This window comes from Kryptolebias marmoratus, linkage group LG15 (assembly GCF_001649575.2).
Source record: "Kryptolebias marmoratus isolate JLee-2015 linkage group LG15, ASM164957v2, whole genome shotgun sequence".
Taxonomy (NCBI): Eukaryota; Metazoa; Chordata; class Actinopteri; order Cyprinodontiformes; family Rivulidae; genus Kryptolebias; species Kryptolebias marmoratus.
The window spans coordinates 12,659,252-12,677,075 of NC_051444.1; the positions used below are offsets into that span (position 1 = coordinate 12,659,252).

The 17,824-nt window shown below is 38.5% G+C and overlaps 3 protein-coding genes across 5 annotated transcripts; 1 reads left to right on the top strand and 2 right to left on the bottom strand.

The window, feature by feature from the left end:
* Nucleotides 1-153: 153 nt before the first annotated feature.
* cdc42se2 (CDC42 small effector 2) lies at nt 154-7,750 on the bottom strand. Its single transcript, XM_017418745.2, has 5 exons — nt 7,643-7,750; nt 5,246-5,495; nt 4,129-4,224; nt 3,957-4,035; nt 154-2,354 (listed from the first exon to the last, which is right to left on the bottom strand). Exons 2-4 carry the CDS (start codon nt 5,297-5,299, stop codon nt 3,961-3,963), a joined length of 225 nt encoding a protein of 74 aa, XP_017274234.1. The 5' UTR covers nt 5,300-5,495; nt 7,643-7,750; the 3' UTR covers nt 154-2,354; nt 3,957-3,960.
* On the top strand, nt 7,693-10,565 carry nip7 (NIP7 nucleolar pre-rRNA processing protein). The gene is made up of 5 exons (XM_017418743.3): nt 7,693-7,905; nt 8,019-8,105; nt 8,199-8,337; nt 9,067-9,207; nt 9,829-10,565. The coding sequence occupies exons 1-5, from the start codon at nt 7,850-7,852 to the stop codon at nt 9,946-9,948; spliced, it is 543 nt and encodes a 180-aa protein (XP_017274232.1). The 5' UTR covers nt 7,693-7,849; the 3' UTR covers nt 9,949-10,565.
* On the bottom strand, nt 10,202-17,492 carry terfa (telomeric repeat binding factor a). 3 transcript variants are annotated; one of them, XM_017418742.3, is made up of 14 exons: nt 17,284-17,492; nt 16,406-16,507; nt 16,013-16,143; nt 15,710-15,796; nt 14,911-15,051; nt 14,533-14,657; nt 13,879-14,002; nt 13,499-13,806; nt 13,297-13,404; nt 12,793-12,909; nt 12,589-12,720; nt 12,289-12,371; nt 12,140-12,183; nt 10,202-11,301 (listed from the first exon to the last, which is right to left on the bottom strand). In XM_017418742.3, exons 1-14 carry the CDS (start codon nt 17,432-17,434, stop codon nt 11,143-11,145), a joined length of 1,812 nt encoding a protein of 603 aa, XP_017274231.1. In that variant the 5' UTR covers nt 17,435-17,492; the 3' UTR covers nt 10,202-11,142. The 3 variants fall into 3 exon arrangements, with proteins under 3 accessions (XP_017274231.1, XP_017274230.1, XP_017274229.1); XM_017418741.3 differs by having other exon boundaries at nt 12,589-12,717; nt 13,499-14,002; XM_017418740.3 differs by having other exon boundaries at nt 13,499-14,002.
* Nucleotides 17,493-17,824: the final 332 nt, after the last annotated feature.

Here is a 17,824-nt window from a genome sequence, read left to right on the forward strand (position 1 = left end):
TCTGCCTGATATTCCATACTGATAATGTCCTGATCAATGTCTACTGCAGGTGAGATAGTGATTACCAACAACTCTGCAGAACCGTTCCTTTGCGCTCTTCGTGTCGCCATAAAGCATCAAACGCTTAAGTATAAGAAAACACGCTACAGTGCAGTCGGTCAGACAACATATAACATTTATTTATTTACTCTGAAAATGCAGAAAACCAAATGAACTTCCCTTTAAAGTGGGAGCTACATGAAATTGAATCTTGAAGGGGGAGAAAAAAAATAGAGAAAAAGAAAAAGAAATTGCCAACTCTGTTTTCCATGTAATGTTATACAGACAAGTACGCAAAAAAAAGGCATGTGTCTGAATACAGCATGGATTCATTGTTTTTACAACACGTTTACAGCGTAGTCACAAAATAAGCCCTATGACAGGTGTCTGGAAACAATTTGTCACATTCAATCAGCCCTCTAGCACAGCCTGCTGGTCACATAGAATATTGCAGTGCTAGTATGATTACATCCTACAAGATTTAGCCCAAAAATGAAAAAACAAAACAAAAAGATGCATACATGGACCTGTGTTTGGACAGGAGTAACTTAACAGAAAACATATCAGTGTGACTATAGTTGAATTAACCTGACTCTGCATAATTTTATTAAAACACGTCAAGAGACTGAATGGACGATGCAGGAAAGTTAAGGCTGTGAATAAAAATCTAAACATGACAAGGTGTTTTCTGAGGCTCAGTACCAACATCAATAGGTTGTTTTTTTTTGTACCATAAATTTATATATTTGAGCATGCTGCACTTATTACATTCAATACATTTTGTCGTGGAAATATTCAATCTTAAAATGTGCACAGATGACACAATCACACCTACGGAACAGATTCTAGGTCTGCTATCTTTTTTTAAAACTCTGGTTTAGATCCTCTGTGAATGCTGGTTTAGAAGTTTAAACAAAAATAAAAGTAAAAAAGTCAATAAAGAGGTCAACAAAAGGACAAAAAACCCAGCCTGATCACTGACATAAATGACAACCAGCATAATCAGACAGGTAAATTTATTTACTTTCCCCCCCAGGTGAGGAAAATTCTTTGTGCTTGAAGAAAATAAAGTGAAAAACAAACGAGTAAACAAGCAGAGGGGTTAAATTTGTGCCCAGAAGACTAGAGATTAATACTTTCTGTAATTATGATAAGATGTTAACATCACACGAGTCCATCCATTAAACTGAAGCAACAAACACTTCAAAGACAAGACCCGATCCACGAACATCATTCAGCTTCTGTCGAGCGAAAAGATCAACTGAACAATCAAACTACAGGGGAGCAGAACTGAGTAAACATGGCATTACAAGTCAAACAACTGAAACTGGAAGGTGTGCTGGTGGAAGATACAATCAAGTACAAACCAGTAGGTGAATTTGACTAACCACATCAAATCTAACCCATCTCTGAAGAGTCTGCCCTTGTGATCAGGTTGAGAGAAGTCCAATAATCGAGCAACAGGTGGTGCACAAGCCATCCAACAAGAAAAATGCATTAAAAAACCAAAAAAACAAAACAGGGAGTGTTTTATAAAACGCTAAGCTCCGAACTTGCAACATTATGCGCCTAAATCGCACCAGTAAAACAAATAACAATCACTACTTCAGAAGGCAAACAAGGAAGTTCATAGTTGAATAAAACTCTACATGGTTGGATCTGAATAAGTTTAAAACAACAAAAAAACCGAGCTGAAATCAACGAGAAATTCCTACGCCACGTGAGAGTGTACCATGTATGGTCCAGTGTATCCACTCATTTCAAGTTTCTTAGAAAACAGCATTCTTCCACCCTGAAAGCAACTAAGAGAATCACGAGAAATTCTCAGAATGTGAACAGTTTTATGCGTTGCTACCTTTACCTGTCTTTTTTTAAATATATATATATATATATAAACCTCTGAGAATAAAGAAGGAAACTAAATGTTCCAAATATCCAATATGGCCCAGCCACCATGAGGTCCGTTAACAAATCATAAAATAAATTACAGGCATCCGACGGGCGACAACAGCAAATCTTTTTCTGAAAACGTTTTCCTCTTGCATACACACAAGCATACATCTGACTGAGATTATGAGCTCTCTAAACCCTCTTCTCTACTCCTTACAGTGCAACAATATGGCAGCAAATGGATAGCAGTGCTTTCATTAAAAAAAAAAAAAAAAAGGAAAATAAAAATATATACAACAAAATGGAAAAAAAAGCAGTAGTTTCATCTTTTGGTCCTGTGTCCTTTACAGACAGAACTGCTTTTTAATTTTTTTTCAAAAATTCTTCCTCATATCAACAACAGTAGTTTTCACAAGGCTGAAGAGCTGTGGGAGAAAAAAAAACAAAAACATGTTAGGATTCTGAGCACTGGCTGAAAATGTGTGTATTAAAGCCAAATAAGACATAAGACGTTCTTTTATTAAAGGTTGTAGCTTGTTTGTTTCATTTAACTTTCTGAGACAAATGATAGTTTGAGGAGCTGTATCTTGGCCCACAGAGGACCGAGAGGTGGTTTTGTTTTCTTTTCCAAGCATGTTTGAGATTAGATCACTCCCCCAGATCCTGCGGGGTCTCAAATAAACCAAAATTACTCCAATGGTAACATTTAGTGGGAGTTTAAAAGAAAAAAACCCCAGCTAGGATGAATCAAAGAAAGAGGAAAAAATGAGGAGCTTAAAGACAACAAAAAATCATGGTGCAGCCTTAATCAATTCAAACACAATTTTACCAACAGTTAGACGCTGTCTTCACATAGGGACAGAATTTCCTTCAGTAAAACGTAACCATATAAAGTAGAAGTATGCACGACGTGGCATCACTCCAGTTTCCTCTCAAAGCCACACAAAGACCAGCTCACTGCGGTGTGCAAGCATAGTTTCTTAGTTTTTGCTTCAAAGAAGGACAGACTTTCAGTTGTGCACGCTGATTGGATTGGTACGCTAAAACTCCTTTTGCTTCTCATCCTCAAAACAGCTCAAGCTAGAGACCAGAGGCTAAATATTCATAAAGTCAATGTGACACTAATGGTTTTATGATAATTTAATAGAAAATATGATGGAAGAGAGGAAGAACATTTAAAATAAACTGATTAATACTGTAAATTATCACACACTTGTGTTGCATGCAGGTTTTGTAAGAAGCTAACTGATAAACAACAACAAAGTTGAGCTTTTTACCAGAGACAATAATATAATAATACAGATCTAAACTGGGCCAGAATGCCTTTAAAGGGACATTGAAGTGACTTCAGTGGAAAGGTTATGAACAGTAAGTATTGTACCTGTTGCAGATAGCTCTTTGAACCACCTGTTTGGGAGAAATAAAGTTTAAATCTGACAGGACTGATGTGCAAACAGCTAGTCTGACAGCCCGGACTAAAGGAGGCTGCTGAAGTCCTAAAATTACTCCGCTCTCAAAACTTTTAAAGAGGTTCATGCAAATACTATTTTCATACAAACTAAACTAACTTAACTTGTTCAAAGATTGGATTTGTACTTTGAAATTTCATATGTGAAACTAATTTTACTGGCTGTAAATTTGTAAGTGGATAAAAAAGTTCATGTTCAGGATTAAAAAAATATATATATATTTGTTTGCCATTTGAATTTGGGAAAATTTGTGCTCAGACTTAATCGAGTTTAAAGGCTCCACTGTGCATAATTGTTCCAGCAGAAATGTTACAGGCGTGGCCCAGCTGCTGCTGATCTCGCCATTGCAAATAATCAAGTTAATAAATAATAAAGTTTTTATGTAAATAATTTTGTGATGCAAAACTGATGGCTGTGTGAAGGTTTGTGAAATAGTGCTGGAAGAAGGAGTCATTTTAAGATGGCAGTAATTTACTTAACCTGGTCAGAATTAAACTATTTCTCCAAACTGAGATTGTCCAAAGAGCCACGAACAGAGAAAACTTGGTTGTTTCTCACCTCGTTACAACTGAGAGCCTTCTGAACCTCCGTGTGAGTAGCCTCCTTTAGATTTCATCTGAGCCTGAACGAGGTCCACCTACAAACGGATGCAAACGTTAAATGGCTGAAACCCCCATATTTCTGCGTTCCGATGCCTGAAGATTCGGACAAGAAGCTGAAGAAAACCTACTGCTGCTAATCCCATGTCTCCGGAGCCTACATGTGTGGTGTGAACAAAGTTTGTTGGCTCCCCGATCATGGAGCGGTCAATTCGTCGCCGCCGTTTCTAAAAAAAGACAAAAAGAAAAAACAAAGAAACAAACACACTTTTTAAGCAGCTACACTTACAGCCATCTTATCTTCACTGCAGCAACTGATAAGAGATCAAAAACTCATTTGCATTTCTCCAAATGTTACATTTAAAACTTTGCCCTGCATATTCAAAGCAGTGATCTCCATCTTCAGAGTTTACACTGGAAGTTGGTCAAAAAGTCTCTCAACACGTCAAATAGTTTAGTTAGTTTTCTGAATATACGTATGATAAGCATCGGTGAAGATGAGGAAAAGGCCCGCAGCAGCTGAAACAGGATTGATCCACCACTAACTTCTGACACATCTGAGCCGAGTTGTGAAGCTCAAACGACACAAAGGCTGATGTTTAAAGATTTGTTTTCTATTTAGCCTATTAATAAAACCAAATAAGACTAACCAGATGAAGAAACATAACTGCATGTTGTCTGACAACATAACTGATCACATAAAAGCAAGGACTGTGTCAAACACAGACATGCGGGTAATTTTCCACTTCTTGGTGCAGGTTAGACAAGACAGAGATGCAAATAATTTTACCTCCCACTTCTTTTATTTTTAATAACTGACCTCCAATACCTTCAACGGTACAGGGAGCAGAACTGGAAGAGGAATTACTCTCACTTTTACAGAAGGGAGGTCTGTCAGTCAAAGACACACTTCTGAGTGTTGAAACTAACTTTAACTTTAAAGCTTCTGTGAAAACCTTGCTTTTATTTACTTCTACTGAATCATATTTTAGTTTGAAAATGTAGTATTTTCACACCTTGATTATAACAGAGCTGGAAACTGATTTGTGTGCTTAGTTAAAAAAACAAACAAAAACAACAACATTTGAGACAAGACACTACGCAACAAAAAAAACCAAAACACTACTTAGTTTATTGACCCATATTCCTTTTGAAAGAACAGAGTTTTACACCACTACACTCAAAACAAGGAAGCCTTACTGAGGCTTGTAGAAATCAGTTGCTCCTCAAAGTAAATGTCATACTCACTGGTTGTGGCTGCTCTGCAATGCAGCAGCTGAAGCAAACCCAGAACTCAGTCATTCTGAGGCAGACGAAGAAGCCACAACAGTTTCCTCTCTCAGTTCAGACGGCTCTCTGCGTCTGTCTTCCTGTTCAGAGCTGCCAGAGTCACAAACATGCACCGGAAACTGCTGACAGGCAGGCCACTGGCTTCTCGGGGGGTAAGCTGTCGGCACAAGAGCTGGTCCACAAGGAAAGGCAAATGGGCAGCACACACCTGTTGATGCAGTAAGGAAGACGACAAAACTCCCATTTTGATATAGAGCCATCTCTTAGTGGATATTATTACAAAAACAAACCAACATCTTGTGAGCTCTGCTTGTACCACAGCTAACAGCCTTTAACAAATAAATAAATAAAAAGACCTATTGTCAGCTACCATTTCTTGTTTTCCTCTTAATCTGTAATTGCATATAATAGTGTGACTAATGCGAGTTTTTTTTAAAGGTTTTTGGGAAATAGAACCAACTCTGTTCACACACTTTGACAATGTACATTTCATTAGTCATTCATTGATTTACACATTAAAAGGTTACGCCTTAAGTTTAAAATAAAGAAACCTTCATCAAAAAAAAAGTATTATATCGCAATAAAAGATCGTCATTCTCTGTAAAAACAGGATGTACAATTTAACTGTGTCATCTTTACTTTTTAGGGTTAACAGAGCATTCTTAATCAATTTTAGATTCTTGTAGCAGCAACGGAACAAGATTTAATTCTCAAGATGCCTTCATTTGCATAGCAAGACACCCATTTCATTGAGCCACCCCCTGGAGCTAAATTTATCTGGAGGCTTATCTAACAGGGTAGACAGAAACTGAAAATCCTTTTAAGAAAGTCTCACAAAATATCCTTAAATGTACAGGCGTGCTTATGACCTTGGGGTCCCTCCCCAAAAATGATCAACATTTTTCTGGATTATCAAAACTCTTGGATAAGATTAGGTATAGTATATATAGTATAAAAAGGCAGTCAAAAACTTAAAAAGTGATGAGTTTTATGAGTGTTTGGGGATGTGAAATACCTTAAATATAACAAGGAACTTGCTCACCCTCAGGCTGTTTCTGTTTTACCAGAAGAATGCATAAAAAAATACCCCAAACAAAGCAAGTTCGGGACAATAAAAGAACACACCGGTTTGCCCCGACTGGCCAAACACATAGTTTTAGGCTGTTCTTATAAGTAGCACCACATGCCCCGTCAAGACATTTTGGCACCTTGTTTAAATAACATTAAAAGCTTTTACCTGGCTGTCGCAAACACCACACCTGACATGATATTCCGGGAAAAGAAGTAAGTTCAGGAGAGCGGTTAGTTCTTACAGCTGGTAAAATGAACTCGGAAGTTAAAACAAAAAACCTGATTATTATTTTGTCTGGGCTCCAGATGATTATAAAAGGTAAAGGTATAGAGGGTCCTGAAGTGACACTTTTCATTTTAAAAGGCATGTGGCCATGTGTAGAGCTGATGTGTCGATAAACAAGTTTTACTGAATAAAGGAAATATGTGGTAATGCATACTTGTAGCGTTTACACCTACGCCTTGTTTCTAATTTTGAAGCTCTGGTTACACATTAGCCTGACTAGATCATTTGAAAATTGCATTTTTATTGCGCAGCAGTCTGCCACACTATTTACAAGGAAGATCAGACAGTTTTTTTTTGCTGCCAAACAAGAAGCAAGAGGACCAAATGTCGGCCCAAACGCAAAGAGCTTTGCTGACAAAGTAGCTCTTCCCAATTCGTGTTACTGACTCTGCAGATGACACATCGCTGACATTGAACTGAGGTACCCTGACTAAAGAAGAACCCCACACTGCCGACTGGCTGGGAATGAGCACAGGAACTCTGACTTTAATGATAAGTAAAAGCCTTAAATTGAGCGGTGTCACTACCTGTAAACTCAGGTTACACAAAGGTGACTGGTATTTACAAACAAATGAGCGTTATATAACTTCGCTCCGCTGCGGCAAAAGGCTGCCGTCTTCTGTACAAAAAAATCACAACTCTCTGCAGTTCGTCGTTAACACGCGAGGTATTCCGTCGTTTTCTAATTTATTTACAACAAAATGTAAGGCTTTGATAAATAGAAATAACTACCTGCAGTGAATCAGGCTTAGATCTGTCAGCTGTTATTACAGCTAGCTCGAAAGCTAACCTCGTTAGCAACCGCAGTTCTGAGGGTTTTCCTTACTGACAGCTAGCCGACTGAGCTAGCAGAGTCCGCTTCCGAGCTCTAACACTTCAGCATTTATAAAAAAAACAAGACGTTAAACGGGTGAGCGCGCGAACAACTGTTGCTAATTAAGTGGTAAACATTTTGTCCTGTGTTTCAGTATAGTCTTTTTAAAAGAAAATCAACTCACCAGAAGGTGGCCGGGAGGGAAACGTACACGGTCGAGTACAGGCTGAGGAAAAATACCCCCCCAAAAAAATCAGGAACTGCGCTTACTCGTTACGTAGGCAACTTCCGGTTTGAACTGTGACGACTTCCGTTGAGGTCCACGTTTTTTACATCTCTCGCGCAGCGAACGTTTTTACGCTGCTTAAAAGACGAATTTTAAACCGTAAACATGAGACCATTAACAGAGGATGAGACGAAAATAATGTTCGAGAAGCTGTCGAAGTAGTGAGTGAGCTTAAATCGCTGTTATTGTCCTGAAATGACTCAAATTACACCACCAGGTGTTTGCATGGGTGCTAGCTTGTGTTTGATTTACCGTGTATTTCTTTCTTTTAAAGCATCGGGGAAAACATTAAACTTCTCGTGGACCGACCTGACGGTACCTACTGCTTCAGACTACACCAGGACCGCGTTTACTATATGAGGTATTGATTCAGTAAATTTAAAAAAAAAAATTGTTTTGGGTTTTTTTTGTCAGGAACTCTCGAAGCTCATCCCTCATTGTTTTCTTTTCACAGTGATAAAATCCTGAAGTTGGCCACAAACTTCTCCAGGGACAAGCTCATTTCAATAGGTACTTGCTTTGGGAAATTTACAAAGACCCAGAAGTTCCGCCTGCACATCACAGCTCTGGATTTCTTGGCGCCCTATGCAAAGGTGTGTACTTTGCATTTTAAACCACTGCAAGTAGCTTTTTACCAAGACAACAACATCCCTTCTGCTCTGATCTGTCTGCCAGTGTGCAGTGGTTATTGTGCCATAGGTGGGGTACAAGCTGGACGGGTCAGTTGTCTGTCACAGGGGCATGTAGGGCTGACTCTCCTCTAATGACTATTTATAATGACCAGTTAACCTAACATATGTCTGTTGGAGGAAACTGGAGTACCTGGTTAAAATCCATACATGCATGTGGACAATATGGAAACTAAAAACAGTGTGACTGTGAGATGACAGTTCTAACCAGTGTGCAACTCCTTCTGCACCGATTTGTTTTAATTATAAGCATCTGCATGCGTTATAAAACGACACACCTATTTGTCCTGGCTGGCTCTAGTGGTGAAGCACACCACAGGACGCTGTGGCTGGATATACAATCCATGTTTGAACAGATAGTTTGTTTACAAATGTGAGTTGGAGGTGAGTCACACAATCAGAAGTCTTCTTATGCTCTTTGAAGACACAGGTACTTACAGTTTTCAGTACTGCAAGCCTGCTTATCTCTAAGGGTATCTTTAGGTTAATATTGCAATTAGTTAAATTGAATTAGAAGTCTATCAATGACCCGACAACTAACCACCAGCGACTCAAGTTCAATTCTGCCTTTTCTTTAAGTGATACCACCTTACTCGTCCATGTGTAAATAACTTGAAACTATCATGTCTTCAGTTCAAGGTGTGGGTGAAACCTGGAGCAGAGCAGTCTTTCCTGTATGGAAACCATGTGCTTAAATCTGGCCTCGGCAGAATTACTGAAAATACTATGCAATATCAAGGAGTTGTGGTTTACTCCATGGCTGATGTACCTTTGGTAAGTAACAAACACACGTATTACAAACTAGACTGTAGATATTTGAACAGTGACTCCTTTAATGTCAGCTACTTAGTATAACAGGAGCACGAGTTTAGGAATGGCATTAGTTTATTATGCAGAGCTTTCTATTTCAGGCCAGGACAGTTTCCCATTTTCTTGATGCAAATTACTTATAACCCTTAAGACTTAATTAGGGTTTGTCAAGAACCAATTTTAGGTCCGACCAGTTCAGTGACAGCATTCTTTGGACAGATGAAGACAGCTCTACATGTACCAGAATGACTGGAAAAGCCAGTGCTATGATTAGGTCATGGCTCCTGATGGAACTGGGTCACTTGTGTTGATTTATTTTGTGATAAAAGTAAGGAAAGAAATAAACTCTAAAGTGTTGAAAGATATGCTGTCTGATTTGTGCCGGTAGGATGGAGACTGCTTCATTGTACTTGTGAAAATATTACGCCAAAAGCAGCTCAAGATTGTTGCAGGAAAAACTTGGAAAGCTTCACGCGAGGGGGATTTATTGGACCCCATCATGTGCATTTGTCAAAATGTATACTCGTGTCCCTGAAAAGAGGGCCCACATTTGAAAGAGCTGAATGTTTTATCTTTAATTTTTAGGGGTTTGGAGTGGCAGCCAAGTCAACCCAGGAGTGTCGGCGTGTGGACCCCATGTCCATTGTGGTGTTCCACCAGGCCGACGTGGGAGAGTTCATAAGGAATGAGGACACACTGACATAAAGATACTCAATGAACTTTTTTTTTTTTTATATAAGATTTATCGATTCACACCAAGAACTGATTTTTGCAGCTGTTCCATTTGTCCACTTTTCATAACTACGTGGCTGAATCGAAGAATCTTTTTTTCAAGAGGGCCCAGCTGTAACAACTTAACAGTCCCAGGACTGAAATGGACTATTTCTTTGACAATCTTCATATTGCTAACCTCTGGAGCATTTAGTGCCCATTAATGCATCTTTTTTCGAGTTTTTTGTGTCAAATATTTTCCAGATGAAGAATGTATTTTTGCCTACACCACGGACAGTTCGTTTTTATTCAGCAAGTAGTAAAATAGCTGTAAACCAGCATAAATCCCACATCTTTGTATAATATCATACTGATATGAGATTCCTACAGTCATCAAGTCTGTACAAGTATGGAATTTGCATTTTGTGTTTCCTGGTCTGGATAAGATCGGGAGAAGACTGCTAGAATACATAACATAAATCTAAATAAGAACTTGTCAGCCCAGCTCAAAGGCAGTTTTTTCCATTTTACTGAGTTGGAACACAACCTTACAAAGTGGACATGAAGTTTCATTGAGACAAAATTTGATAAATATAAACTCTTTTGCAAAACCTGTGTCCTTTTTGTTCTTGCCATCCTCCTTTTGTGTACAATGGGTTTACATGTTATTAAGTGTTTCAATAAAAGGATGAACACCATAGAAGCAGTTTTTGTAACAGATCAAGCTATATGCTGGCCAACAGTGAATTTAAATCAGTCTGAAAAGTACAGATATGATGTAGGAGCTCTGTTTCAAACCAAGGATACAACACACTTCTATAAGTTCAAGAAATCAGACATCCTTGTAAATTAGGCAAATGTTCCCTTTATTCACAGGCCAAACAGGTGGGTCTGAGTTCTGTTTGTTCTTACACAAGCCTGAATCTACTAAATGAAACTTTACTACAGCCCCTCTTCTTCACACATGCCAACTCAGCCCTGTGACTACCTCTGTTCCTTCAATCTTTGAACGAGGCAGTGTTTCTGTGTGCATCTTTTTTAAAGTTTCAGGTTTGATCAAAGTTAATTGAATATTTGTTGAGCGAGTTGTCTTTTTTAAGATACAGAAAGCAAGTAATTCAAGTATTTACAGTTGTCTGATGTAAGCACTGAACAAAAGATGTTAGCTTAAAGTAAAGACAAAGAAACTTATACCAAGTTAACTCTTTTGATGGTTCTCCATCGATCTTTAAGGTTCACATTTGACCGATCTGAAAAGGAGTAATAAGACTTGATCTTGTTCCAGTTTCCCTCTCCAAACCTCTTCACTCCTTCTTTTAATTTCTGCGTCTCACTCTCAGTCCACCTCTGCAACAACAGAAAAAATAAAGCTTTGTTAGCCTTTTGCTGCTCTGAAAAGTCAAAGTCATGGCAATTTACTGTATTGCTGTCAATATTGTTTATTGATGCAAAGGACAAAAGTGACAAATTTGCCTTTATTGACTGCGAGAAGTATTAAAATACCTGCGTGACAAAGAGTTCAGCTTAGGTTATCAAGGTTTATGGAATGTGGCCAAAGAGGAAACAAAAATAAACTGTTTGCCTAAACACTTATCCAAACAACGTAGAATGTCATTAGATCAACAAAACATATGATGAATACATATTAGTGGTAAAGGCAACTCCAGCACAAAAGCAATGCCTCTGGCCTGTCACTAAGTTACGCAATAGTGTTTGTTCCTTTCCTTACATTGGTCAAAGTACAGTGTTTTAAAAATAAAGTCAACAGTTTGTATTTAGATGACATATTATGAAGGCTACATAAATGTGAACAACCCACAAATTGGAAAAAACAAAACAAACAAACTCAAGAGTTGGAAAGAAATGCCAATTCAAAGATGAGGAACCAGTTTTTTTTTCCACACAGAAAAAAATAACATTTTATCAAGAGAACTGAATATTCTGACTGAATTAACTTTAGCAGCAAAGCCAAACGCCACATAATTGTTGGCATGAGCATTTCGGTTTAAAATCACCTGAGAAACCAGCCATTTTTGAGAATAAGTCGCAAGAAAGGTTAGAGCAAAGAGTGGATAAACCACAAAAGGGTACAGGTGGATAAGTGAAGTACATGTGGATGTAAAGCTAGTGTTTTTTTTTTTTTAAACCTTTGAATACTGCAAATGGCAGGACTTGTCATTCTTACCCGCCTCCTGGATCCTGAATTTGAGACGGTGCTCTCAGTCAACCCTTTGAGATTAAAAAAAAAATTAAAAATTACACACTTAAACAGATCAGCATTTTTCAACAACAAAACACTGGATTGATTTGATGCATTTCTTGATGGGTCCTTACTGGGGTTCCTTCTGGAGATGAAAGATGACTCATCATCACTCCATGTGTCTTTAGTCTCCTTTGCATTTTGGACCATTTCTTTCCTGTAATTGTAAAGAAGCGTCTCACTACTCAGAGTATTTTACCTGATAAAGCAAAAGTTGCACTTTAAATCCTGCATGTGCTGATTTATGTTTACGACGTACTACACCTCATATCTTTATCATAAAACAATTCAAGTACGTACAAAAGCTGTACATTCGATGTGATTTAACATTAATTTGCAACGGTCCAGTCACTGACACGGCCGTCTTTACTCACCATTTTGGAAGTGGGGATCGTGTGACCTTGTGAGGAGTGGAGCTCTGAGGAACATGGGGACGGGAGGACACAGTGGACGAGCTGTCCAATGAAGAGTCTGAGATACAATAGTCTTCGATGTCACCTGGACTGCTGTGTAGAGAAGTCACGTTTATAAAGAAATTCTCATTGGAGACACTGAGATCAAATGAACAATGCATTTACGCTTTCTTGCTCAGAGGAGACGCAGACAGTGGTTCCGGTGGTCTCTGCACTGGAGTCAGGGGGGTCAGCTCCTCCTGTGGCTTGTCCTCACTTGCTGATGAGAAGTCGTTTGACTTCCTGGAGTTTCAAAGATGAGAGTAAAGCCAATCATTAACCTGAAAGTCAGACCTCTTTTCAAAAGTAACAACCTTTAAAACACAAACACAATGCATTCATTGCCAAATATTACTGAATAGGTGACATATAATGAAAAACATTCAAATTGATTAATGGAGATTTTAAACATGCTGAGCTGATCTGGACTTAAACATTAACTACATAGAATATCATACAACTCATTCAAAATGTAGCTGTACCTTCTGTTTTACAATTTGAAAGAACGGTTTTATTAAAATATTGTCAATAATATCAGTACAATTTAAGTTAACTCATTATTATGTTAAGTCTGTAGGACTGCATGTTTGGGTGAACTCCAGCCTGACTGTGAGGAGGCACTGGACTTACCTGATGAACGATCTGTTGGATCGGTCATGGAGGTCCGGATCATTTATTTTCTTGTTTCCGACTGAATCAAGGGAGTCTTCATCATTGTCTGCAGAGCACTTCGCCAAACTACGACCAGCAGATACAGGAAAGTATTAGAGGACAACAATATTAAGGCAGCAAAAAGCATTTTGTTTGTTTGTTTCTGTGGTGTTGAACGGACCTGCTCGCTCCAGTACTCCGTCTGGGATACTTCCTTGTGGGTGTGATCACTTCTTTCTCTGTGAGTGGACACGACGTGTCTTTTAGGTCGTTTCTACTGGAAACAGTTTGTGGCGACTGTTTTGTCACCACTTCAGTTTCCAGTTCCTCCGCAGCCGTTGTACACTGCGAGCTCGGCTGACTGTCTGGTTCAGTCACCAGCCGCACCAAAGTGTAATGTGAGAGTGAATCCGCCTGCGTCTGAGGCCCTGTGTCTGACTGCGGAGGCTGGTCTGCTGGGGAAGCTTCCATGGGGCTGCAGGAGTCCCTCTGAAATAGCAGGTCCTGTTCTGAGTTCAGGTTTGCGCCCCTCACTGGATCAACTGAGTGCTGCAGACGAACCTCTTTTTCCTGTGCCTCTGTTTCCACCTCCTGCATCAACTGAGCAAATGTTTTTCTGCCTGAACCTTCAGCCAGGGCATTGTAGGCCATTTCTAGTCTGAATCTCGGAATAACTGAAGATTTACTGAAAGATAAGAAAAACACACATGCATTCAAAAAGAGGCAAAATGTAAATAAAGTTGATTGATGCCTGGAAACTTACCCTGACTGTGGAAATGTACACACAGTTTGCAACATTACGTGTTTTGTTTCCTTCTAATGACTGTATTTAAGTCAAATAACTTTAGTACTAAAAAAAAAAAAAAAAATCAAGAACTTCTTCAGATTATATTATGATTAAGGAGTCTGCTAATAATAATCAATCAAATAGCTTCTGGACTTAATTACAACCTGTTGTTTTTCTCAATATTCAAACAGAGGTTCATTCAATCACTCTGATGCCCTTCAGACTCCATCCAGAATCTTACTCAGTGAAGTGAGATGTGGAGACACAGAAGCAGAAACCTTTGTGTCAGAATTTCAAACAGTTACAGTTTTACAACCACAGCTCGAAAAGGTCACTGCTGAGATGGATCAAAACCAGCATGCCATTGTGTCTTTGGTGACAACACAGCTGCACAGACTCTGGAAACTTCCAACACAGAGAAAGCATACCTAAAATTTAACTGGACTGTGTTTATTTGTAGACAGCAGGGAGAACGGGGTTGGTTTTGCTCATTAATCTCAGAAGTTTCATCGTCTGGTCCCAGAAGTCTTTTAGTGACAAGATTCTTTGCAGCCTGGCGTACACACAAACACAAACAATTAAAAGAGTGCAGACGCGCACGCTATCAACAAATAAATAAATTGATCTGTGACAGAAACACATTTTCATTTTAAGCAGAAAATAGATGTTATGGATCAGTTTTAAAAAGGCAGTGAGCTTTACTTATTTACTGTAAGTTTCCTAAATGAATCATTCATCCCCGATACAAACCACATTGGCAAAAAGAAAAAGTCTTTTTTTTTTAGTCTGATTTACAGCATGTGTACCTTGTAAAGAAAGGGAACAGTGAATGAGCAGAGACACTGACAGAAATCCAGCATCTCCTCCTTGAAGCTCTGAAAGTTCATTTGCTCGATGATCTTGTGTTTTTTATTCTTCTGACGGATGAGATTCATGAAGGTAGTCTTCTACAGAAAACACAAATTCACTGAATTAAGATGCACAACAGAACAGCTTACATTTATGAACTATTTTAGATTTGATATTCAGCTAAAATATTCACAAATTACCACAGGCTTAATCATTATTTAGCTAAAATGAAATTAAATGGAATTGTGTGTTTCCTTAAAGGGACATTTTCCTCTTTTAAATGGAATTGCGAGAAGTAGTTATAAAAAGTCAGTGTTTAACCTGCAGCAGACACCAGTCAGAGCGACACGTTGTGAAACTCAAACTGCTCGGAAAGCTTCGGGTTTTTGCTGATTTAGACAGTGGAACTTCTCTCTTAAACGGGCCCTGCTCTGAATAGCTGATAGTTCATGAGAACTTCGCCAGCATTTTCAAACTGAGGTTGTTCTGACTGCCGTCTGCTACAGGTTAGACACTGACAGTTGACACCTAATCTACACAACCCCACTTCTAAAAAGTGTACACACCGCCTGAATAGTGCATAAAAAGTAAGTAAAAATAAAGAACTAAATGTTGAGTCATGGATTTACTTTTTGCTGACAAGTTTCCTTCTATAATAACAGGCAAATGTTATTATAGAAGAGATTTTTATCTCTTTGGTTATTAATTCTACTGCAGCTGTTGACTGAAAGTTAAATGTTGATTAAAAGGACTTACCTTGGCAGTCACTGATCTTGGAAAGTACTGGTTAAGTGCTTCTTTGGCTTTCTCAAATTGTCCATTCTTGATGAAAGTTCCCACAATCTAAAGACAGAAATACTTCTTAGCTTTTTAGCTCAGAAGCTTTTTAGCCTCAAACAAGCTTGTTCCCCCCACCCTCACAACTAAGTAAGTTTTATGAAGCTCTTTACTGTAATTGTAATTGTAATTGTTTCAACACAAAATAAAGATGTTTTTAAAGGTTAATTTTCTCACCACAACTATACTCTTACACACAAACGTGCAGAACTGTAAACGTACCATCTCCTTGAGTGAAGTGGACACATTCTCACATTCACGTTGTGGAAGACTGAAGTCCCTCGTCATCATTTCCAGCAGAAGTAAGGCTGATTCCAGAGGAGTTTTCCTCTGACCACGTTCAGACGGCTGGTCTGCAAGCAGAGACACGTTGATATTCATGAAACCAGAAAAATAATTGTTTAAGTTTGATTGTTAAACAAGTTTTGCAGTGTGTAAGATAAAATAAGGTTTTGAGTGAATATCATGATTCTTTAACTCACTCTGAACTTAAAATGCATCTAATCCTTTCATTTACATGGCACAATGAATTACACAACACATGAGGCAGTTAGTAACACACTGATGCTGTACTGAGACGTAAAAAAGATTTAAAAAAATTATAAATGATCTTACCGAGCTTTTCAGCATTACTTATGTGTGACAGAAACTGCAAAAGACTAATCTTTAGATGATAGTCATCGTTATTAATGACCTCCACCGGACGATTACAGATGCCTGAGGAAGAAAAAATGGTCAGTAGTTCACACTCATAATTGACTCTTCACTCCTGAGTTTGTGATTTTGAATCAATCTAAGGACACTCCGATACAAATTAAGACTCAAACCGGAATTCAGGTCAGTTTAACACAAAACAGCTGACATAAAAATGAGGACAAGTTTATTGGTCTGTAGTAAATCACTTGTCCTACAATACAACTTTGCCTGCATGAGCTGAAATCACTTTACTGTTTAAAAAAAAAAAACAAATAAGGTTGTCCTGTCAGCTTTATACAAGTTACTTTGATTAGTTTGATAACAATGCTGAGAAGCCAGGTATCAAACCAAGATGATTTTCTCACCACCATCATCTGTTCAATCTCCTTCTACTTCCTAATACTGCAGAATAGGATGAGATTTCGTGTGAGATGTGATGCAAAAAATGTCATATCTTTTTGTAGATTTTTCTAAAGGAATTAGAAGCATTGATGTGTTTTTGAGACTGGCTGGTAAACTGAAAAAGCGACCAATGGTTTAGAGAAAACATCGACAGCAGACTGAAACAAACAAACAAACAATCGTTTAGGATTAAACTAAAACAAACGCAGCTAAGTTTGGCTTCTTGAGAGGCAAACAAAATACGAGGGATGACTCCAAACTGTCTCACATCCACGCCGAGTTAAATTTAAACGAGACAAGTTAAAAGCTTTGTTAAGTCATCCGAGGTTAATCCGAGGTAAACTTCATTAACTCGAGGCTTGGCGGGTAAGAAACATCCTAAGAAGTCCTCTTACCGTCCACAACATTGGAAATCGCACTAAAGTCTGCATACTGCTCGTTTTTGAAGAACTCCAAGGCCAAAGATAAATAATAGTCAAAAACCCATCGGTTAACTATACTTTCAACGTCAAATAACCCGTCGTTTACGCTTTCTTTTTCCGCCATATTTGCGCTCCTTCTCCTTCTCCTTCTCCTCCTCCCCCTCCCCCTTCTTCTTCTTCCTTTCCTTGTAGTCTTTCTTCTTCGAGCTTTTTTCCCTGCAGCCTGCTTTCAGAACCTTTACCGCCCCCCACCGAGTGGGAGGGGAACTGCTGAAGATTGACAGCTCAACAACCAATCACAGCCGAGCATTCCTCACCGTTCCGATCCTCCGTGAAAGCGAAAGCATAAATAAGCATAAGCATAAAATAAACTAAATAAAGACTGCTAATCTTTTTTTTTGTCTAAATATTTATTTTACTTTGTTACAAAACTTGTCTGCGTTTTATATTTTACAGATTGTTTTACCACATCACATTACCACAAATGTGTATTTACCAGTTTTGAAATGGTTTC

Bases quoted from the DNA above. Each gene is read 5' to 3' on its own strand.
- cdc42se2 (XM_017418745.2), bottom strand. From the start codon at position 5,299: ATGACTGAGTTCTGGGTTTGCTTCAGCTGCTGCATTGCAGAGCAGCCA. The intron at 4,225-5,245 runs GTGAGTATGACA...GTCTTTTTTTAG, and splicing joins TTGCAGAGCAGCCACAACCA to AAACGGCGGCGACGAATTGA. The intron at 4,036-4,128 runs GTAGGTTTTCTT...ATCCGTTTGTAG, and splicing joins GAGACATGGGATTAGCAGCA to GTGGACCTCGTTCAGGCTCA.
- nip7 (XM_017418743.3), top strand. From the start codon at position 7,850: ATGAGACCATTAACAGAGGATGAGACGAAAATAATGTTCGAGAAGCTG. The intron at 8,106-8,198 runs GTATTGATTCAG...TTCTTTTCACAG, and splicing joins GACCGCGTTTACTATATGAG to TGATAAAATCCTGAAGTTGG. The intron at 8,338-9,066 runs GTGTGTACTTTG...TCATGTCTTCAG, and splicing joins TCTTGGCGCCCTATGCAAAG to TTCAAGGTGTGGGTGAAACC.
- terfa (XM_017418740.3), bottom strand. From the start codon at position 17,434: ATGGCGGAAAAAGAAAGCGTAAACGACGGGTTATTTGACGTTGAAAGT. The intron at 16,508-17,283 runs GTAAGAGGACTT...TTTCTTCCTCAG, and splicing joins GATTTCCAATGTTGTGGACG to GCATCTGTAATCGTCCGGTG. The intron at 14,658-14,910 runs GTACACATGCTG...TGTGTACGCCAG, and splicing joins CTGTTCCCTTTCTTTACAAG to GCTGCAAAGAATCTTGTCAC.